Source organism: Maylandia zebra, linkage group LG12, assembly GCF_041146795.1.
Source record: "Maylandia zebra isolate NMK-2024a linkage group LG12, Mzebra_GT3a, whole genome shotgun sequence".
NCBI classification, from domain to species: Eukaryota; Metazoa; Chordata; class Actinopteri; order Cichliformes; family Cichlidae; genus Maylandia; species Maylandia zebra.
The window spans coordinates 13,857,196-13,879,760 of NC_135178.1; the positions used below are offsets into that span (position 1 = coordinate 13,857,196).

At 41.9% G+C, this 22,565-nt stretch overlaps 2 protein-coding genes across 3 annotated transcripts; one reads left to right on the plus strand and one right to left on the minus strand.

The window, feature by feature from the left end:
* Positions 1 to 300: 300 nt before the first annotated feature.
* On the minus strand, positions 301 to 11,765 carry syn1 (synapsin I). Of its 2 annotated transcripts, none has more exons than XM_004544177.5 (14): positions 11,001 to 11,765; positions 10,226 to 10,704; positions 9,502 to 9,559; positions 9,005 to 9,096; positions 8,683 to 8,839; positions 8,495 to 8,584; positions 7,890 to 7,952; positions 7,660 to 7,802; positions 7,496 to 7,570; positions 7,303 to 7,405; positions 7,079 to 7,222; positions 5,758 to 5,827; positions 5,185 to 5,674; positions 301 to 3,256 (listed from the first exon to the last, which is right to left on the minus strand). In XM_004544177.5, exons 2-14 carry the CDS (start codon positions 10,564 to 10,566, stop codon positions 3,121 to 3,123), a joined length of 1,962 nt encoding a protein of 653 aa, XP_004544234.2. In that variant the 5' UTR covers positions 10,567 to 10,704; positions 11,001 to 11,765; the 3' UTR covers positions 301 to 3,120. The 2 variants fall into 2 exon arrangements, with proteins under 2 accessions (XP_004544234.2, XP_012772827.2); XM_012917373.4 differs by having other exon boundaries at positions 301 to 3,218; positions 11,001 to 11,764.
* Positions 11,766 to 14,760: 2,995 nt separating this feature from the next.
* Positions 14,761 to 18,643, plus strand: vgll4l (vestigial like 4 like). Its single transcript, XM_023153251.3, has 5 exons — positions 14,761 to 15,001; positions 16,606 to 16,729; positions 16,861 to 17,098; positions 17,630 to 17,702; positions 17,855 to 18,643. Exons 1-5 carry the CDS (start codon positions 14,935 to 14,937, stop codon positions 18,154 to 18,156), a joined length of 804 nt encoding a protein of 267 aa, XP_023009019.1. The 5' UTR covers positions 14,761 to 14,934; the 3' UTR covers positions 18,157 to 18,643.
* The last annotated feature ends 3,922 nt before the right edge of the window (positions 18,644 to 22,565 follow it).

Here is a 22,565-nt window from a genome sequence, read left to right on the forward strand (position 1 = left end):
TTATAACTGAAAAACGAAAATAAAATAAAATAAAATGCAACCATGTAATTTTCAACCTGATGGATAAAGTAAGCTACGGTATAAAAATAAATGTTAACAAAAGTGTGAAAAACAAACTGAAAAACCAATGATGTCTCTGATCATCAAGGACAGCAAAATGAAAAGAAATTTGAATATGAATGTTACTCAACAGTTCTGCATTAATCATTTAGACTAACTGGTGTTGTTACAGTTATTCAGCAGCTGTGTCAGCATCTTTTAAACCCTACTTTATTTTACTTTTCTCAAATAAACCAGTCATTATTTGTCATAGGTTTTATTGGACATGTGCATGTTGTAATAACATACTCATTTTCACATAATATAGCTACATTGCATATAACATCAATATCATTTTTATTACATTTATTTCAATAATCCACCATGATTTATATTATGCAGTATCTTATTTTTGATTAACAAAAAAAACCCTCAGCTTTTTGATTTTTGCACTTACATCTATGATGTACATTTTGAACTCTGGCAGGCATCAACTGACAATCAATTTCACTCAAACTTGTAAGGATTTTACCGTTTCACAATGATTATACGGTGGAATTAAAAAACAATAAAAGGAGCTCTAAGAAAGAAGACAATGTACATTCACAGTCAGATATATCAACCATAAATAATGTAAACCCTTAAAAATAAAATATAAAAAAAAATATATATCAAAATGACTTCTTTGCATTGCCGTCGCGGCTCATCCTGTCAGGCTCCAGAGGGCTCGTGGCAAATGGTGTTTCTCAGTTTGGCCAAGACACCTCTGAGTGAAAGGACGGCACGGTTTTTCAAAGATAACCATCAGTGCTAAATGTGATGGCTCATTTTCATAAATTACACACTCAGTGTGAAAATTACTCCTCTCTTACTTATTCTCGGCTGTGCCATTATGAATCTGACAGTTACGTACTGACACTGAGTAACTGTAAAATGTAAAAATGAAGCCCTCCATTACTTATGCATAACATAACAAGCACCATATAGCAGTGCCATTCACAAGAAAATTGTGCATGTACAAAAGGAAAAAGTAAGTAAACTATTTTCCCAGATAAACTATAAAGTTTAGAGACACACAGAATATCAGCAAGCACAAATAGCAGCAGGGGAGGAAAGTGACAATCTGGATCACTCAGAGCTTTGCACAACATCTATTTGGTTTGACCAGGTTACAAAACAACATTCACACGTTTATGCACCATTGAACACAAGGGGTCACTGTGGCTACATAAACAGAAAAACACAGGCAACATGGAGAATCTGCAGGGGGACCAGGACTCACTTAGACTTTTCACTATTGGGTCTTCTCTAAAAGCGTGATATTGCCATACTATATCACCATATGAATCTATAGCACTCCTTCTGGAAGACATTTATAGTGCCTGGAGAAGATAAAACATTCTTCAGTGACAGCTTGGATTTTCAGAGACGTGATCAAAGAAAGTTTTGTCGGTGCAAAAGATGCGTGGCAGAATTGTGAAATCAACTGCAGAGAAGCATCGTGCAGTTGGCATTCCTAAAACTTGTCACCGTTTTACCTTTCTACGTGGTACAAATGAATTTCACAAACGTAACATTCCTTGGCTGTGTGTGCTTTGGAGTGCATCTTATGCTGACCTACTGCTAAGACCTCCTAAAACCTATTGTACATCCATTAAACTCAGTAGTTGGTTAGCAGTTTTTTTCTTGTCACATTGCTTTGAAAATTGAGGAAAATAAACTGTAAGTAACGATATTTTTCACTAACTGTACCTGAACAGTCGCCAACCCTGTCTACACTGGATCCCACTGTACCATGCCTGTTACAGACATGGCAGCACCCCAAAGCAGGAACCCTGCTTTGTCAAGTGGCAGATGAATAAACCTGAAAACCATTGTATTCAAGTATAATTTTGCAAGATATACTCTGTGTGCAAATGTGTTTGAAATAATAAAACATTCTAGCTCATTAAAATGCATGCTTTTCCTTCTTTTTTTTTGTAAACAACCACTATAAGACTGCAATGGAAGACCCTCACCCACACACAAGTGTCACAATCAACTGGACATCCCTGAGACAGCTCCATTTGATTTGACGCTCTTGTCTGTGTAAGGCATGCTTTCAAGTTAGAGAGCTGCTGGGCTTTTGTTCTTCTGCAACAAAAAAAAAAAAACGAAGAAAATCGGGAGCCACGACATACTCACGACACCAACTACTCTAATACTAGCTAATTTAACTACATGTGACAACACAGTTACAAGCGCCAAAGTCAGGGGTTGGGAAATGCAACCATTGCCTCCTGTTGACATGCAGCTAAGACATCACCATGAGCGATCTACAGCTTGAACAGATCTAGCATTTGCAAACACTGGACATCCTTTTTGTGCAGCTGTAGTCATTTGGGCGCCATACAAAAATAATTAGGGAATCAGGAAAGCAGGGAGGATGTTGTTGTTAATTTTGCAAGGAGTAGAAGTGTGAAATAGTGGTGTAGCTTTGTTTTTATTGGGGATACATGGAGATTGTTTAGTGGCTTTAAGTCAGTTTGACAGCTCTTTATTCAAAATTAGGGGTTAGCTACATTTTCACTGTTTTTACTATGACACAAATATACTATTTTTAGATAAGAAGAGATAATAAACTAGGTGCTGCTTTTTTATTTAAAATAAAATATTTGGCTATCTTCCCTTCCCCAATAACTTTAATACAGCGCCTCAAGTTACTTGAACATAACGGCCACGATGAATTTACAGCACAAACAAACAAGTGAGAGCAATATTGTTTTGTTTCGTATTCATGCATATACAGGCTTCAGTGTGGAGTACAAACAGTTTTGAGTATGATTACTTAGGCTCGAGGCAAGGCAGGGAATGTTTAAGACATCAGTGCCTAACTGTATTCTACTTTTTGTTCATTTTAAAAGAGTTAAACCATGTAGGCAGTGGCTATCAAGTGTGTACATTTTCACATCAGGCTCAGTGTACATGAATTAAAGACGGCATCCGGTTGGTCCTTGTTCGGAGGGGGAAGAAGGGGTCTGTCCTTCAGTTTGCCTGTCTCTTTTTCTTTCAGGAGGAGAGGGAAGAGGGGCTTATGCTGTCTCAGTCTGAGAAGAGACTGGCAAAAGATTTGCGTAGATTGCGTATGGTTTCGGCCTTCACTTCGTCCTGGCTAAGGCTGGCTCGTGGCGCTGGGGTTTCTGGAATGTTGAAGGTATTGGTAAGAGACTGGGACTTGCTATAAAGAGAGGAAAATGGCAATAGAGGAGAGGAAGAGGCTATTAAAGTCATGCAGCAAACCCATGGAATGAAAAGACTGGCGCAAGGCAAGACAGAGAGAGGGAGAGAAATGAGAGAAAAGGCTCAGTAAACAATGATAAAGCGCATTCCTTTCCTCGGGTCATTCAGTATTACCTTATCATTTCAAGTTAGCTTTGAATATGATATGGATATTGAATGACTTTTCTGGAAAGCAAAGTGATGCATGTTTTTGTATGCGACTGACAATAAGAGGGTTTATGTCTCATTGTCAGGAGAGCATAAAGAAGCTCAAGTATTAAATCCAAAATCAGGATTATGTATTCCTAATTTTGTGAATTATTTAGGTTACATTCTGTTCACGCAGCAACGTCAACCCGATATAAGGTGTCCTGTGTGGCACCGATGGAACATTGCAGCTGGATAGGCGCAGCTGTCAGTACTGCTGTGGAGGCTCACTGTGCTTCTCATAAGAGGAAAGAGTGACACACTGCAGAGCGCACTTCCTACTTTCAGCAGAAGCAAGAAGTAAAGAAGCTAAAGCAGGCAGAGACTACCGAATCATGGCTAACCCGGTTAAATTAAGGCGTGAATGATTTTGCTTACTGTATAAATAAATAAATTGTCTGAACACCTGACGGCAAAACGGCAATATGTGATTACATGTGTCCAGTTTTTTTTTTTTTTAAATTAAGAAATGTAAAATTTCACCCCGAGGCCCTTACAGCATCTGCGGTGATTCAAACACTGCGCTCCACTGCGATGCTGTCAATTTACCAGTTGATCTATGCCCATTCGCTTACCCATCGTCACTAGTTTGGGGTAGTAATCAAAGAATGAGATGCTGATACAAGGGGCAAAATGAGCTTTTTCCAAAGGTAACTGGCCTCCCCCTTAGCAACAGAGTGAGGAGTTTAGCTATTCAGGAGCATCTCAGAGTGGAGCTGCAACTATTCCACACCGAAAGGAGCCAAGTGAGGTGGGTTGGGCATCTGACACTGATGCCTCCTGGGTGTCTCCTGGGTGACGAGTTCTGGGTATGCCCTACAGGGAGGAGGCCCCGGAGGCACACCTCAGTATTCTACAAGATAATCTGGAGAAGGTAGCTGGGAAGAAGGAAGGCTTCCCCCAAACCGCCCGGCGATAAGTGTAAGAAAATGGATAGATGGATACTCAAAAACTCCATGATACTAAGGCCTTGCAGTGGGATTAACTTAGACCTGATGGTCTTGTCTTGGAAACCCTAGAGGTTTTATTGCACTTGGAGGTACGTCATTAAGTCTAGTAATATTATCTCCACTTATCTCTCCTTTCCTCCACTCGGCATGTGTCTGCTCCACTCCATGTGTGTCTTACACGGAGTAAAGAAGGAGCAGAGGAGACTCGAACTCACGGTGAATCAGAAAGCAGAGGAGAGACGCTCAGCACCAGCAGGCTCTCACACTGACCTGAAATAGACAAGCTGTGCTTTGAACTAAGTATGCTATCACACAATGAGTTATGTTTAATAATGTTAAAATATCTGATGAACATGTGTAGCCTCACTGCCAGTCGATGGCATTAGTTTCATAAGTTTCACAACAATCTAGATATGTAAACAAGGTTCAAAAGTTTATTTACATTAAAGGGATCTTTAAATATCACAATATGTAGCTTCATTACGGCTTCCGCTTGTTGTTTTAACGTATCAGGCGCTCTGCACAGACTTTGAAATGTTATGTTACGTGAAAGTGCTGCTGAAGGGCTGAAAAGTGTAAAAATCAATAAACCATGCACATTCGGGTGGCTCATTTGTCATTAAATAGATTTCCCATGTGGCATGCATGTCACAGTGCAGGCAATAAGAAGGGATCTTCTGCTTGAAGGATGAGGTGAAACCGATCCCATTTATCATTCACAGCTACTTACTTTAGTTGTGGAGAGCCGCCCATAGCCGGGCTGTCCTGACTAGGCTTCTGTGGAGGCTGAGGCTTCTGTTGCAGAGGAGGTCGTCCTCCTGGGCCCCCCTGACCCTGAGCGGCAGGACGTGGCTGCTGGGTGGTGGGTGCTCCAGGGCGTCCTTGTTGGCCGGGAGCCCTCTGTTGCTGTGTCCCTCCCTGTGACTGCTGTCTAGGGGGCATGGCAGGCCTCTGCTGTGGTGGAGGTTTTTGGCCTGCAGATGGTTTCTGCTGCGATACAGACTGCTGCCTCTGAGCTTGAGGGGATCCTCCTTGGCTTCGCTGAGGAGAGCCCTGACCAGACGTAGGTCTCTGACCTTGAGTTGCAGGCCCTTGGCTTGCCTTAGTCTGGTTACTGGGGTCACCAGTGGCAGGGCTGGCAGCAGATTGTTGGGTCTGTACAGGAGGTTGGCCTTGAGGTTGTGGACGCTGCTGAGATGGAGGGCTTTGCTGAGGACCACCTATCGGAGATAAACAAAAGAAGGAGACGAATCACATTCAAATTCTGAAATATTTTTCAAGACCCTAAAAGTCCAGTTCTTACCCTGTGGTGAAGGACGCTGTTGAGACTGCGGGACTCTCGGTTGTGAGACTGGCTGAGGAGAAACTGCTTTCTACAAGTTAACAAGGGGAAAATATCAATACAAAGCAAAAATGACATTCATTAGATGGCTAAGCAGAGAAAATGATAATGTATAAATATTTTAAATGTCTCTTAATTTGTTCCGAAGATTTTTCTTCCACAGCATGATCTAGCAAATCTCTTAATCACAACATTCATAACATTTTAAGCCACATTTAGAATTCTGACGGAAATCTACGTTCTAACTTACCTCATAACCAGAAACTCCTCTTAACCCTACACTGAATCCTTCCACACCATTCAAGTCATTTCAGGCAAAGTAAATCACAGTGTGGTCTGTTTAAAGTTGTTATTTGATTGTCTCTCTGATGTGACCATCTCAGATTTAGAGTACCCCAGGGATCCATGCTTGGCCCACTACTTTTCTTAGAAACACAACATGTGTTTTTAAAAAGATTAAAGAAAATATAATGCAGATCCTGTTGACTTGAAGCTCACTGAGTCTTGTTTTAATTGTTTCTTTCATATTTTTATGCCCACTAATATACAGTTAGGTCCATATATATATTTGAACACTTTCACAGGTTATATTATAGTTATATAATGGACATAATGTGTAGACTCTCAGCTTTTATTTCAGGGTATTCACATTCAGATTGGATGAAGGGTTTAGAAGTTCATTTGAGGCGTGTCCCTTGCATTTGGAAGATTTTACTGCGAACACACAACATGCGGTCAAGGGGGCTTTTCATGCAGGTGAAACAAGCCATCCTTAGGCTGCGAAAAAGAGGGTTAGGGTTCTCTGCAAGATGCAAGACACTTATAAGCCTCAAGAACAGAAAGGCTAGGCTGGACTTTGCTAAAAAGACATCGAAAAAAGCCATCCAGTTTTCAGTTTTGTAAAAACAATCTTTGGACAAATGAAACCAAGATCAACCTCTACCTGAAGGATGACAAGGAAAAGTATGGCGAAGCCGTGGAGCAGCTCAAGATCTAAAGCACACCGCACCATCCGTAAAACACATCAGAGGCAGTTTGTTGCCTTGGGTGTGCAATTTTTTGAATGCAATCTTTTTGTTCAACCTGCCGAATTAAAGCTGAAAGACATCGAACTTAAAATTCATTTTGGTAGTCTACAGAACCAAAATGACAAGAAAAAGTGTCTCTGTCCTAATATTTATGGATCTAACTGTACTTACAGTGTGTTACTACTAAAAGTGTGGAAGATAAGGAAAAGTTAGGGTGTGCTGGAGCAAGGAAAGCATGTCTGTTGTTTGAGCACCTGTGCTGGCTGTCCTGTACGGACTGTGGAAGAGCTTGAAGTACGTGGAACAGTCTGGTTCATTTTAGAAACCACTAGTTCTGCAATATGAACGCGATCCTCGTCCTGCTGGTCCCCAATCAGTGGCATCGAACAGTCATCAACCTTAAAAGACCACAACTTGATATAATTAGTGGACTCCCCTTAAGATTATAGAAAACATTGATATCATTGTCACGTAGTACCTCTATGATGTAGTCCTTGCCATCTTTACCATGTAGAGCCTCCACAGCACAGATGTCCAATCCTCCAAAGATATCGGAACAAGAATCCACCCACATTCTGTACCTGCCGTGACACATTAATCAGACCTATTATAGTGCAGTGCGATACAATTTGATTTACAGTTTTATTTCATTTTCAACTCTGCGCTCTTACTTGTCTGACATGGCCACTTGCTCAAGCATAGATGAACCAGTATTGGTTTTCCAGTTGCCAGAAATTGATGTTCGCCTGTTAATTAAAATAAAGACTTAACTCTATTCTAACCATTTTCACTGTTTTTATTTTCATGCATGAACCTGAGAGGAAGTTTCACTCACATGTAAGCCTTGTAATTGTTGCCGATCTTCTGAATGCGCACATCATACTTTGCATCAATAAATGGCTCAGATGTGGCGTAGGTCTTGGTCAGTGCCACAACACTAGCAATATCTTGAAAATCATACTGATTGTCCACTTTCACCTAAAGCAGCAAGAGTGAAAATATTAATATAGTGACATCAGCGTGTTCACGTGGACCTGAGAAAATACTTAAGAACTCTAGATTTACCTTTCCCATCCCTGAGTGAGCATGGCCCATCTTTACCACTACAGGAAATTGAGGGGAGGTAATCTGCAAAAAGAACATTAAAACATGCTCAGATTTCTTATAAATGAACTTTCTCGTAGTGCCCCAGTGATTAAAACACCAATTATTATATCAGTTCTGATCGGGGCAGATATTACGATTGGTACTGATGGCCTGAAAGCCAGCCCAGTACTGTCAGGCTGTGACAGCAGGGAGGAATTAAACTGCTCTGCACCAACCCGTCTCAGTTTAACTGTAGCAACACTAACTTGGAACTCAAGAAATCAAACACTCACCATCTACCAATTACAAAAAAAAAAAGTCGATGCTTAGAAAATGTGAGTGCTCTCAGCTGCTACATAAGATTGAATATTGACATGGAGGTAAATTACACCCCTGACATGTGACCCATGCAGAGGTTGTGTGTGTGTGTGTGTGTGTGTGTGTGTGTGTGTGTGTGTGTGTGTGTGTGTGTGTGTGTGTGTGTGTGTGTGTGTGTGTATGGGTCTAGGTCCTTGTTATTTGAAGAGAGTAGCCATGAAAACAAATGAAAAGGAAGAGGAGAAGGACATAGGGCAAAAACTCACCATTTCCTTGTGGTTTGGATAGTAAACCTGCTCAATCAGTGGGAACTCCTCTGAGCCAAGCTGCTTGTGAAGCCTAGACATTTGAGCAAACTGAAACATACAGAAAGATGCTGCTGCGTAGTATGTCTATGTCACTCAACTAAGTGTGTGCTGGCTTTAAATGAATGCCTTAATTAAATCCTACTCACCACCCACGGTTTGTCGCAGAAATTGTAGACCGAGTGCAAAGAGTTCACACTTGGCAGTCCAGCGTACTGCAATCCAATCACTATGTTACGATGGTCTCCATTCTTGTCCATGCTGAACGCATGCTGTCTGATCAGCACAAAGTCTGGCTTAAAGGATCTGGTTCAGGGGACATGAGCAAAATATTTAACAGCACTAAAAAAACAACAAATCAGTTTGATGATTCATTCCATTTGGGGCACAGTGAACGTTTCAGCAGAAACTCGTAGTTTTACCAGCGCTGCAATTTTTTTTCTAAAAAGAAAAATTTTGCAGAGAACTTACTTTGTAACTTTATGGCCACTCCTAATTGCATCAATGTTCACATTGTAGGTACCTGTGGCATTGGCCACCAGGTTGATCTCAGAGAACTCTGCCTGAAAGGACAGTATCAAGGTCAAACCCTAATAAACACTTCAGAAATCACAGCGGTGATGAGTGGAGCCAGCGGTCAAGCAGAACAAGACACAATTAAAGAATATCAGGCTCTGTGTGAAATTCATCCTTCCTGTTTTGAGGCCACATAAGAAAGAAATGTCAGTCCAGAATGAGGTAGAGAGACTAAAATAGTAGGAGAAGAAAATGCCTTAGGCAAAGAAGATTTTAAAATGTTTATGGGCTTCTCTTCTGTTAAAATGCTGCTTAGTGGATTACATCATGAAAGACCACTGAGTGAAACTGTAGTAATAAATATAAGGCTGCACATTTCTCCTCACAAATAGATTATTGGTCTGCTATTGGCCTAGACAATCTACAAGTCTGCATCACAAAGCAAAACTTACCTGTTCCACCTTGATGTCAAATTCCCCATGGACCTTTCTACCTCTGAAGACCTTCACCCTGATTTTAAAGCAAGAAGTTAAATGATTACATCAAAAAGTTGATATATGGATGTGATTTTAAAATTTTGCCTTTCTATATTTAATATTTGCCATTATTTTGGCAAATTTTGAAATTTAGAGAATATATATATAAATATGGATGTATAAATAAAACTACTGGTGTTGCATCAGGACAGGTCAGCTTCCGTTTATTGTGAATATCAATCCTGTCTCGATAATAGCAAATTTCTTAGTTTGCTATCACTATTGCATAATGCGCGCGGAAAAGAAGCTCGACTGTCTGCTGAAATCGTTTTTCTTCTGCACTTACAGCCGCTTCATTTGACAAATAGGTAATCTCCATATTCATGGCGGCCATGAACGCATAGTGCACTTGCGTAATTTCAGATTATCAGCAGAATGCAACACGAATCGATCACAAGAAGAAAAAACAAGCTGATCGTCAAATGAAAATGGCTTCTCTGCCTTCGGTCTGTTGCGCCTTTGCCATGGCACAGTTTCGGCGCACAAAACCTCCCACCGGTTGTTTCACGTGATGGAAGGATACCTCTCAACACCGGATGAATCATATGACCTTCTAGGAGTTAGGCCACCGCAACCCACGGTCTGGCACACTTTTGCTGTCTAGACGAGGCAGCGCGCTGCCAATGCGCACTGCTCTTACCAGTCGGTCTGCTGGTCGTCGATGACCAGGAGGATCTTAGCGCTGCTGGAGACACCTGCTCGGTCCGCTGCCTCCGATAAGGTCGCAGCCGCAGCAGCTGTGGTCTGTTTGACGGCGTTGGAAATGGATGAGAAGAAGCCTCCACCTCCACCTCCAGACTGCTGCTGTTGCTGCTGCTGCGGCTGCTGCTGCTGACTGGTGGACTGGCGCCTCTCTGCCGGCCCGGGCGACACTGCGGGGCTCTGCTGCGGCGCATCGGGGCGTTGGAGGTCGGTCATGTAGCCATTGGGTAGGTTGGACATGAAATTGCTGTCCGAGAGTCGTCGTCGCAGGTAGTTCATGGTGGATATTTGTTGAAATGACGAAGGAGGAGGATGTGGGGGTCCAAATACACTGAATGCGACTTACAACTCGGTGTTCAGTGGGGAAATGAATGACTAGGCTACTTTCCCATGTGCAGGAACAGGACCCGATGTTACCTACAGAGAAAACAGGTCCCGTGTTAATATAGAAGGAGAAGCTCGACTATCTGATCATAACAGTGGCGATGAGTCGTGACGGTGTAGCTTAAAGAATTTGCTAAGATGCAAGAAGAAATCAGCCCTACTTCACCTTAGCAAATTGTGCAAGCCAATTATCAGTCTCCGTGTAAAGACTGACGCAAATAAAAATATAAATTTATTGACATTTTTTAACATGTATCCTGTTTCCAGAAAGCCACCTAGCACTTCAGCAGCCTGTAGTAACAGCCACAACCGGGCATGATGAAGCCTACCTGGGAGTGTATCCAAACTGGTCTGCCCCAAGGATGACTTGATGATTCCTCGTTATTACCTCCTGTCTGTCACAGAAAAGCTCTCATATGGGTGACTCTCATATCCTCCGTGCAGGCAAGTCAGGCATCAGGCTGAAATAAATAAAGCTACAGCCCTTCCTGCATCACCGCCGTCCTTCTCATCAAGCCCCAGTTTTTTCCGTCTGCCCTGCGTCACTCCCAGTCATCCTGAGGGAGAGAGGAGCTGCGCGGTCGTCAAGTTGCAGCAGGGTGATATCCACACTTCCGGTGTCTCTTTGGGGGGGAAAGAAAGAAAGAAAAGTCTATGCATATCTAGGGTTGATTTTTTATTGACGTCAGAGTTTGGACATAGTTAAACTAAAGAAGTAAAAATAGCAGCCACAGCTAAAACCGCATAACTGGCGAGCTGTTGTTTTGTTGAGTCTTATTAGCGTTGTTGAACTTCCGGCATTGTTCTCGTCAGTATTCTTGTAACTTGACAAGCTCCATGATGGGGGTATCAGGGTGGTGCTGATGAGAGCGGAGAAGCAGGGGCGTCGCTCGCTGTTGGACATGATCCTGCTGTTGGCTGCAATACCTCTGGGTGTTGATTTCATTCGGGCATCCTGCTGGCTCCAATAAAGCAGCAGCGGCACACCAACTGCTGGGTTGTCAGGCCTGCTGAAACAGGGTGTTACTTTTGATTTTCAACTGAGTCAATACAGACAGTGAGGGATGCGCCGTCTGTTAGTGATACTCGGAGCCCACCCCCCTGGGAGCCATGGGTTGCTCTATGGAAACTGTACCATATGGCAGAAACTACAGAGACACGGATAGAGGCCTAGAGCCGGGTGCATTTCTTATCTAAATCATTAATGCATTTTAGAGATAATAAATAGCCTATTGCTTGCTAGTAAAAAATACCGCTATTTAGCTCCGATCTTAAGAGTTGGGAATAGTGAACTGCCTATTAATGTATCATTAGTTTACATTTATTTTTCAGTGGATGGATTTTAGTTTTATTACATTAGAATTTGTGTGATTTCATAGAAAGTGGCTCGATTGCTTTAGTTCACAAACCAGAGAAGCAATCGCTCTCTAGCTTGCCTTTCTTTTTTCTGTGCCCCTTTTTTCTGTCATTATCCTGCCCACCATGAAGGCATGCCCAGGCAATGCATCTGTCAGGTAACCATCAGTACACACTTTCGATTATTCAGAAAGGGGAATGCTCTTTGTGCTCTGTGGTGTGTCGCACACAGCTGCTTTATCATGGATCATACAAGGAGGTTTATGATAGTTATTGACGGCGTCATTTATTTATTGGTGTTTTCCTCGGGTGTTTTCTTGCTTGCAGTCACCAGTGGAGTGGAGTCTCCTCACTAAATTAAAATATAGATTAGTGTTGCAAGTTTGGCTAGGCTAACAGAAAATAATTATTTCAACTTTTACCCAAAGTGATGAGGCTACTTTCTAACTTAATGAATGCCCTACCTTTATGTTTTTCTCTGCAAATGTGTTTATGCCAAAAGAGAGATCATGGTATGCTGTGTGTGCTTAAAAAAATCAGATGGAAACTGAACAAACAGGGGATAAAAAGAAGTCACAGGCCTAAACTACTATCTGCAGCAGATGGGCATTTAAAGGTCATGGCTTTAAGAAGTCTTCCTTTAAAATCCAGCAAAGAACTGGCGGAGGTCCTGAGGCATGCATCTGGAACTTCAGTGATCGTTCTGTTTGCTGAAGCCTCATCAGAAATGGCCTCTGCTTAAGGGTGGCTGTAAAGAAGCCGTTCTTAAGGAAGGGAAACAGGGGGAGAAGGCTGCGGTACACAAAACTACACTAGAACTGGACTGAAAATCAACAGGTCTTAATTAGAACATTTAGGTTTTGGTTCAAATCATCATCAACATGTTCAGAGGAGGTCAGGAGAGAGGTAAAGCAAGTATCTACAGCCATTTGTAAAACACAGTGGAGGCTCTGTCGTGGTCTGAAGCTGCTGAAATGCAGAAGTGTTAAAGATCTTGTCAAAATTTAGGAAAATATGAACAAGAAGGAAAAGTGAGATCTGGATCCACTATCTGGAAATTATCTGATTGGCAGCAGCTTCATTTGTCAGCATGACACTGATCTCCAGCTCACTGCCAGTACAGTAAATTCATACCTGAGTAGAAAAACACATCAGTCATGAATTGGAATTCTACATTATTGAAGGAGTGTGAGATCATCTCTACAGAGATTAGAACAAGAGACAGAAACATCCAAAGAAGAGCTTTGAATATATTTCAGGAAGTCTGGAGAATTATTCCTGAAGACTTCTTAAAGAAATGATGAGAAAACGTACCTAAGTGAGTTCAGGCTGTGTTAAAGAATAAAAGTGGTCATAGCAAATATTGACTTTTAAGCTTATTAGAATTGTATAAACTATGTTTTTGTTCTTTATACTGTATGTTTCCATATAGCAATAAATCTTGTTTCCCTAGCAAAATATAAAGAACTGAGGGGTGAGTCAAGACTTCCTAGAACATCCTCTTGAGCAATTACCGTTTCTGATGTGTAAGCATTACATTACCCCAGTGACTATATGTTATCAGCTGATTAAGAGTGTGAAGCCCTTTATCATGTTTATAGAATCAAAACTAGTATCAGTATTTAATTTCTGTTTAGTATAAAACTAAACCCAGATTCTTTGTGGCTGTACTGAAATTGTAGAATAAGTTTTTGTTAGTACAGCAAGCCAAAATGCCTTGATTGCCGCTGGACAATCGTTGCAAAACTAGAACTTCTACAGCTTCCCTGGCCACTTGCAGATTTATAACCACATTCATTTCATTTTTAAAACGTTAAACTGCATTTTCCCCCCCACAAGTTATTTTCCTACCCCTGACCGTGCTATTGCTTTGTACGACATAAGGGGGCACTGTTGAGCTTAAATTAAACCTAATATTTTCCATGCACGTATGAACAGTGGGACTTCTAAAAGAGTAGCTTTTTATCACGTTAAACAAAATTCACCAACCTGTTAGGGTAAAACTCACAAGTAGAAATCTCCCACTTGTATATCAACAAAGTCCAGACAGCACAAAATGGTATTTCTCAATAAGTTTTACAGATACACCTTAAAACAATGACATTAATAATGATTTCCCCCCTTTTTCATTAGAACTGTCACGTATCTAAGTGAGCTGCCTCCGAGGCCTTCTACATGTCGTCAGACTCGCATTACACTCTCAGAAGATTTTTTTTTCTCATGGCAGCAGCAACATTTTCAGTACTTAGGGAGTCTTTGTCTGGCCATCAACAAAAGCCCTCGGATTACTGGTGAGGCAGGCTCAGAGTACAGCTGCATGCGTGTATGGGCAGGTCAGAAGAATGACTGGAGCTCCGGTGGGCTAAGCACTCGGAAAAATGCAGTTTGGTGAGATTGCAGATTAGGAGGGAGGTGGGAGGGGGACAGGTGTTGATTCCATGTATGGGGAAACCCGCAGGCACACTCTACAAGGAACTGAAAGAAAATAATTGATGACGGGGGGGGGGGTTGTTTGTTTGTTTTTTCAGGATGGAACTTTTCGTATAAGAGAAAGTGCCGAATAAAGCAAACAGTTCTCTAATCAGAGTAAAGTCTGGTATACTGTGACATTTAGCGCCTTTTTTCTACTTTAGCGATGGGCCTAACTGCAGGCACATTCCCAACTGTACAGGAATAATAATGAGTGAACCGGGGCTCCTCATTGGCCCGGGCAGCAGCCAATGGAAAGGCAGGAAATGAGTCACAGGTCTGTCCGCACTCACCTGATACTTTACCTGACGGCGCTCAGAACCAGCGTCTCATTACCTTTCCAATACAGTCTATAACTGAGGCTCTTTGTGTCCTGTAAAGTCCAGCAGTCAAGGTGTTCCTCTGTATTTGGGCTCAGCAACACAAAGATAAGGAGCAATGGCTGTGGCTAACTTCCAATACATAACTCGGATGAGCAGTGGCTTCAAGGTCTACATTTTAGAAGGTAAGCTCGATTTACGCTTTTTTAAAAATGTCCTCATGTTTCTTGATGACAGTGAATACTTGGATCTGTGGAAATAAATCTCTGCTGTGGTTGTGCCATATCATTTACTTATTAGTATGCGTATTTAATATGTATTTCTCAATATGATATGAACTATATACAACATCTGTGTTAATTAAGTGGCATTTAGTCTGTCTGTGATATTTAGGTGAAGTCAGGCAGAAAGAATCAGATACGGTGACAATCAAATGACAGCGATAAGTAAACAATCAAGTATGTGTACTGCTAGAACCACGTTTGGCTTTTTCGGTTAATATATTTAATACACTGAATCTTACATACAGACTCTGTAAATACTCACCTGAGGCTTTAACTGAGATTTTCTAAACCATGCGTTTCTGTTGGGTAACAATAAAATCAGATTTAAATGCAGTGAACCAAAAGGTCAGGAAGCATTTTCCCTCTGCTAATAAGGAAGAAATAACCATGCCCGAGGCATTAGAAAATCAGCATAGGTGTGGTTATACCTACCCCCCTCCACAAAGCCACACTGTGTGAAGGAATAGCTCACATGTGCTATTGGAGAGTTTAGATGTTAGGAAATGTGAACTGGAGTGAGCAGTGTGGGCGTGAAGGCTGTTTTGTTTTTCTCTAGGAATGCAAAACCAATTTAAACAGACTGTCTCAATTCAGTGTGGCACCACAGACTATTGTTTCTTTAAATACATCCATTGGCTGATTTGAATACAGTTTAGCACTGCTGCCCGTCAGTGTGGATTTCCAAGTGTTAACGGAACACACAGTGCAATTGTGCTGCCATTACATTTTCAAACAGTGCTTGTGTTTTGGCTGCATGCATTACACATCAGCCTGGGGATGTGACTGCAGGCTGATTTGCCCAAACGCCCCCCTGTGTGGCTTTGGTTGACATTTGATGGGTGATAAACCTGCAAAAGACTGAGACATCCAGCCCATTTAGTGTGTCTGTCCTGCACTGTAGACATGCTTTAAACTCCTCTGATTGAACAAGCCACTGACATCAGCAGCTGCCTGTCGATGTGTTTCGACTTGTGTAATTGCAAAGATCCAGGATGTGTACGTGTTTCGCCTTGATGGCCTTTTCACAAATGGTTGACGCCCAAATCGGGGTCCTCAGACACGGAGAGCAGTTTGATGTTTTTGCACTCCATCCAAACAGGGGGAAAAAAACTTGTTTGCGTGTGACTGGGCTGAATGCCAATATGTAGAAAAACAACATTTACCGTTAGCATTGAATCAGCTGTGAAGTGTTGTAACCCTCACTGATCAGGTAAATCGAGTTCTACAGCTTAACGGAGTTTACGATTAACGGTGACAACAAAAAAAAAACGCTTTCCCACGAAAAGCAGTCGTGCAAGTTGATGTCATGGATCAAAACAAGCAGTTAGTCATCACTGCTTCACATCATTGCCAGTTAGATACAATCACAAACGTCACAATATACCGTCAGTGATCTGACGTAGGATCGGCGTTGGCAAAGGGACCGCGGGCACCCCTGATGGGGTCGTGTTTCTTTGAAAGTCTGCATGCTTCTTCTAATCCCGCATTTTAATTTTGCTCTGCAGGTCAGCCTCATCTCAGAAGCGAAGACAGATACAGACATATGACACACGACCGGGCTCGAACCCAAACGGTGTATCCAATCAAACGCAAGCGCAGCCACGAGAGAGGTCTGACTTTGGAGGAAAGGTTGGTTGAGCTGTTTAACTTTCCTAAGAACATTTTCTTTTGATAGATTCAACTTATTAAATGCAAATTCTGTCAAAAAAAAAAAAAAGACAGCAACGAGGGTCTGAAACTCTTTCAAATAATTGTTTCAGACGAGAGCGAGCGATGAGCCGAAGCAGGCTGGCCCAGAGAGCAGCCCCAGCAGTGTTCAGCAGCCAGCAGAGTCCAACACAAACCCTGAGTCCAACACCCAGCCCCACCAGCCCTCTGCCCACCCATGTGTACTACACACCAGTCATGGATGAACCCCTTGCCCTCATCAAGAAACCCAGAAAAGAAACTGAAAGCGCAGAGGAAAAGAATAAAGGCACCTCTTCCAGTCAAATCCAGGTAATTCAGCAAAGCCTGTCTAGAACACAGGGTATTTAGGAGGTCATACTGTTTACCCTACTGTATAACCTCAGCATAGCTTCAGGCCACCAACCACAGGGGTCCATTATCTGTAGTCAGTGAATCCAGCTGCACAAGCATTCTGCGTCTAAGTGTGTCTGCAAGCCTAAGCTTGCCTGAGCTATGCAATCCAGCCGGATTCGGGAAGAAAATGTGAGTAATGGAGGGAGGAATGCCATCAACAAGACCAAACAGACTGCTTTCTCTCTGACCTGTTTATGCCACCACACTGGGAGGGAGCTGACTTTCACGCGCAAACCCAACCAGTTTAATCGGTTTTCAGATCGTGTTGTTTTTAATTTAAACTGTTGCAGTTGAAGAGCGAGTACACAGTCAGGTTTAGCCAAAGTCAGAACAAAAACACAAAGTTTGTGGAATGAAACGAAAGCTTAAAACCAGGGTTACAACCTGTGCTTCAAGTCTAATTACTTTGAGTCTAATTACTGACCCATTTCTTTTTCTTTTTTCCAGATACGTCCCTCTGTGATCACTTGCGCCTCCTCGTTACGAAACCCCTCTTCAAGATCCGTGGGCCACTCATCAGGTCAGTCTCACACTCACTTGGAATGAGCTCATTTACCCAGAAGGTCACTCCCTAGTCATCACACGTGCCTCATAGCACAGCCATACCATGCACTTTTACTGACTCACTTAGGTGTGTATGTAAAGGTTTGCCATTCGTCTTCTATATTGCAGTGGTTCCCAAAGACAACTATGATAACGTCCTCGAGGAGCATTTCCAGAGGAGCTTGGGTGTTCACTACCAGAAAGCTCAGTCCCAGCAGCTCTCCATCAGCGTGTCCGTCGACGACCACTTTGCCAAGGCTTTGGGAGACAAGTGGCTACAGATTAAATCCAAGTCTTCCTCCTGTTCTTCCACACCGCCCAGCAGTCCAAGTGTCACTCACTCCCCCACCTACAGCCACAGCCCAAATCTGTGCCGCAAAGAGTCCACAAGCAGCTCGGTGCTAACGCCCAGCCACTGGTCTGTCAATTAAAGTAGAAATGGCATCTGATCCTGGTGGAAACTGGACTCTTTGAGACTTTTAACATTTCACTGCCACTCTGCAGACGGCTCTGCTGTCTGTCTGGCTGCAAATGCCAGTGCAGGAGTTGACAGAGCGAGCTTACAGATGCAGGAGTGCTGTCAATTTGGATCTCCGCGTCTACAAGCTTAATACAGCAACACAAACAAATGTAGCATTATTTGGGACATCGACATATTTTGTTACATTTCTATCCTCCGCTTGCTTGATAGCATTTGAAAAGCTGAGATAATGTAGATGGTGATGTGGGATGATTGGGGAAAAAATCCTTTACATTTCTTTTTGTAAATGTGTCATTTCTCTGAATGCCAGTTACACTGTATTATATTTATAATCTGATACCCCTGGGTGCTTTACAGTCTAAGTGACTAGCCTATCTGCTGTAAAATGTGCTTTTAAACTGTACACAAACCAGACAATTAAAAAGACCTAAAATTCATATCTCGTAAACCATGTTTTTGTTCCCTGAGTGTGAATGGTCTGGACAACAAATGTCTCCAGAAAATGGGACGTTGAAATAAAAATGAGTAAAATGAAACGAATCGCCTTTCAAACTAAAGGGACGTGAATCCAAGGACACCTTGTTAAGATAGGGCAGGGTGGCATACCAGACAACCTAATTTCAGTAGTGAGTCAACGTGTGTCTAGAACACATCCGGCACTGCGTTTTAACTAGCGGTTGATGATACACACAGGAGTGGAAATTAAATGGATGTACGGGTAACTCATTCTGTACTTTTTCCTGGAGGTTCTACAGAATGTAGGGAGCAAGTTCCAGCAGGCACAAAGCTTGTGCTTTGACATTCCTGTCTCCTGAGAAAATGACTGTGTAAGATCCTACAGATCCTGTTTGGCAAGGGATAGGAGGGAGGGAAGAGTGGAAGAAAGGGTTGGGCTAACATAGGCCTGAGCATGAGAACCAGCCACACTCTTCAGTTACTGATTTGCATGTCCTATCTTGCCTAATTTTAAATGTAAAAGGAAACATAACAACAACAAAAAATTACAGTGTTGGGCTAGCTGAAAAGAAGTGGGGATTAACCCAACTGTCATGAAAAGCTGAGCATATAGGGGAGAAAGCTTTAAATCAGGGGTAAGTTGAAAGAGCAAAGTGAAAATCCTCCTACTTTAAAACAACTAAAGCTAAGTATTAAACGTTGGCTTTACTCGCTTATGTGGCTTTAGTTTAAAGATCTGCGCAAAAACCTGAAATCCACCAAACGATGATGTGAAGTTTGCACCTAACAGACTGTGGAGGGGGTGCATGCATACAGCAGCAAACAGTGACCAAACTGCTGATTATTCATTTTTCTCCTTAAGACACAAACTGGTATTTCCACTCATCAGCCCGCGTAACCTGAACACGGACAGGAATGCCACCTAGAGGCCCTCGGGTTACCCATATACGGCCGACTTTGTCAATGACAAATGGTCTCTTGTTGCATTATGGACGAGTCAAATAAGCAAAAGCAGAGCTCTGTGGGTAAACCTTTTGATGGGGGGACCTTAAGAAACTTAAGGAAGAGGATAATGCTTTTCCCAGTTTACCGCTAGGAGGCGACTGAACATCCCTCTTGATTAATAATCCATTTCACATGTGCTTTCATATGCTCTGACAATGCAGCGTGAGTGAGTGTGTGTGTTTACTTTTCATTGAATGTTTTACACGGTAGGAGGAAGTAATCTATCTAAAAGGAAAAATGGGTGTGATATTCAGTGCTAAATGAATCTGTGAGTCGACCACATTAGCTAATATTTTTGCACCAGATAAAGTCATACACTGGATTACACATACACTCTGTTTAACCAGGGTAAAATATTAACATGTCTCATATATCAACCACCGCAGTTCAGCACAGCTAAGCTGAAAGTGGCTCACAGATATAAATTATATAGATCAACCTGCCATGAGAATGTCAAGAGAAGGGCTTCTCATGCTGCTGCAAAACAAAATGCACATTGTTGTGTGAGGCAACAGGGGCTGGTAATTACAATCCTAAATACCTCAAACATGACAGAAAACACCATTTAACTCGTAGCAATAGTAATTAAGTATGCCTCACTATACAGGAGATTGACTAACCTTTCTGGGAAAGTTCCTTAATTTCTCTGGTTTGTCAAAAGTTAGGTCTCTGTAAACAAATTGAGAGACTTTTTCTAAACAGTTTCAATTCTAAGTACTAATCTCCTGAGAAGATGATTGCCTGGAAAGATTGCGTTTCTGCGCTGTGGCTTTGTGCTCGGTTCATTTTTCAGAGTTCGTCTTCGAGCTATGTACTTAAATGACAAAAAAGATAGTTATCTCGGATAATTGTTTAAATACAGATCATTTGGATTTACGCTCACAATCCCTGACTGGCAGCATCGTTCGTGGCTGCAAGTGAATATGATAAGAAAGAAGCCCTTTAACGCAGCTCTGTGCTCATCCCCAGTTTCTGGAATTGCTGTTTATACGGAGCATTATGTGCGATCTAATCTTTAATATTTTCTTAGACAATAAACCTCTGTGAACATCGAAATGTAATGAATAAAAGAAATAAATAAACATTAAACAAATTATAAATATAATACATAAAAGGCACAATCAGTGGTGTGTTAGTGAAGGGCTATAACAAGTAAATATGACTGGAAAACCTTGCAAATGCTCTTGTTATGTAGAGCGTCTGATATTAAAGGAATAATGTGGATGAACACCACATGGGCATCATTTACATGTAAAGTAGCCACAGAAACAGTCACAAAAAAATGAATCATCTATGTTGTGGGTGGACAACAGATATTCATCTGTGACTGTAGCTGATTAAAGCTGCTGTGTTTCTCAATCTGATTTTTTTTTTTGCTTTTGGTAATGTGTGATGACTGTAGGGGTGTGTATGTGTTTAGGCTAGTGTGGGAAAAATATAATAGTGTAAAATACTAGAAACACACATATATACAGCTGTGTTCAGTTTACAAATGCCCAAATGGATACAGGCTCGAATATATACGCACACAGTATATACACACATGCACCTCAAGCAGATGCTTGTGGTAGCCATCAACAATCTTCTGGCATGATTCTAGCTGGATATTTCACAACCCTTCTCGGCAGAACTGGTAGAGTTCATTTAAACCTGCTGGTTTCCTGGCACGGACCCAGCCTTTAAGCACAGTCTTCAGGTCGGGGCTTGGGAAGGCCATTTCAGAAGCTTAAACTTAGCCTGTTTTATCCAGCCGAAAACCAGTTTTGATGTGTGTTTGGGATCATTGTCCTGTTGATCTGTGTCCAACCATCTAGCATGTGTGCAAAGAAGTAGAGCAATTGGGAGGTAGTCCTTCTTCATCATCATCATCCCACCCACTTTGTGCAATGTACCAGTACCAGTGGCAGCAAAACAGCCCCAGAGAATGATGCCACGACCACTATATAGTTGGTACAGTTTTCTTACGTTTGAAGGCCTCACCTTTACACCTCCAAACATGCCTTTCGTCACGGTGGACGGATAGCTCAATCGTTGTCTCATCTGACCATAAAACTTTTTACCTGAGGACATTTGGCTTGTCCATGTGGACAGCTGCAGATTTTAGTCAAGCTTAAAAATGCCAGTTTTGGAGCAGTGGCTTCTTTCTTGGTATTTGTTGGTCCGTGTAAAACCAATTCATGGTGGGCTTGAGCCTTGGTGCTTCCTGAACATTCTAACCAATTTCCTCTCACCTGAGGGTGACAGTTTGGGGCTTTTTCCTGACCTTGGCAAAGCGGTGACACACCCGAATAACTTGTTCTCCCGTTCAGTTGTTTGAACCGATGATCTGTGAATCAGCAGTTGTTTAGAAATAACTCCCAGAGAGCCTCCCAACTTGTGTAAATCTGCAGTTCTCCTCAGAGCTTTACTGAGCTCCTTGGACTATACCATTGTTCTGAGGATTGGTCAATCCAATGAGTGCTGTCAATCAATCTAATATCTTCAGCACCACTTATTAAAAGAGTTAAGTGAGTGTATGTATATATTTGTACAAAATAAAATCAATTTTTTGTTTTTTAAAGTCATTAAAGATGTATGCTGTACAATCATTCCATGCTGGAAAAAGAAAAGTTCAAAGAAATTATTAAGACCAAAAATGTCCATGAAATTCATGCCCATTGTGAGTGGATGTAAACTTCTGACCATAACTGTATATAATTATTATTAGGAATGTCTTTCCTTGCGCATATATATGCTTAGTTTTCCACCATCCTTCCATTTCCGGACAATCCTTTTTAGGTAATTTGAACTTCCTGCATTCGTTGGGAAGGTCAAAATATTCCACAAAGCCGGGCACTTGTGTGAACATGTCACAAATTAAATCCCACCAGCACTGAATAAATAGGTGATGAAGAGGAA

Excerpts from the sequence above, each read along its gene's own strand:
- vgll4l (XM_023153251.3), top strand. The coding sequence starts at position 14,935 with ATGGCTGTGGCTAACTTCCAATACATAACTCGGATGAGCAGTGGCTTC. Across the intron at positions 17,099-17,629 it reads CCTCTTCCAGTCAAATCCAG|ATACGTCCCTCTGTGATCAC; the intron begins GTAATTCAGCAA and ends TCTTTTTTCCAG. Across the intron at positions 17,703-17,854 it reads ATCCGTGGGCCACTCATCAG|TGGTTCCCAAAGACAACTAT; the intron begins GTCAGTCTCACA and ends TCTATATTGCAG.
- syn1 (XM_004544177.5), bottom strand. The coding sequence starts at position 10,566 with ATGAACTACCTGCGACGACGACTCTCGGACAGCAATTTCATGTCCAAC. Across the intron at positions 8,585-8,682 it reads TCTGCGACAAACCGTGGGTG|TTTGCTCAAATGTCTAGGCT; the intron begins GTGAGTAGGATT and ends TGTATGTTTCAG. Across the intron at positions 7,953-8,494 it reads ATCCAAACCACAAGGAAATG|ATTACCTCCCCTCAATTTCC; the intron begins GTGAGTTTTTGC and ends TTCTTTTTGCAG.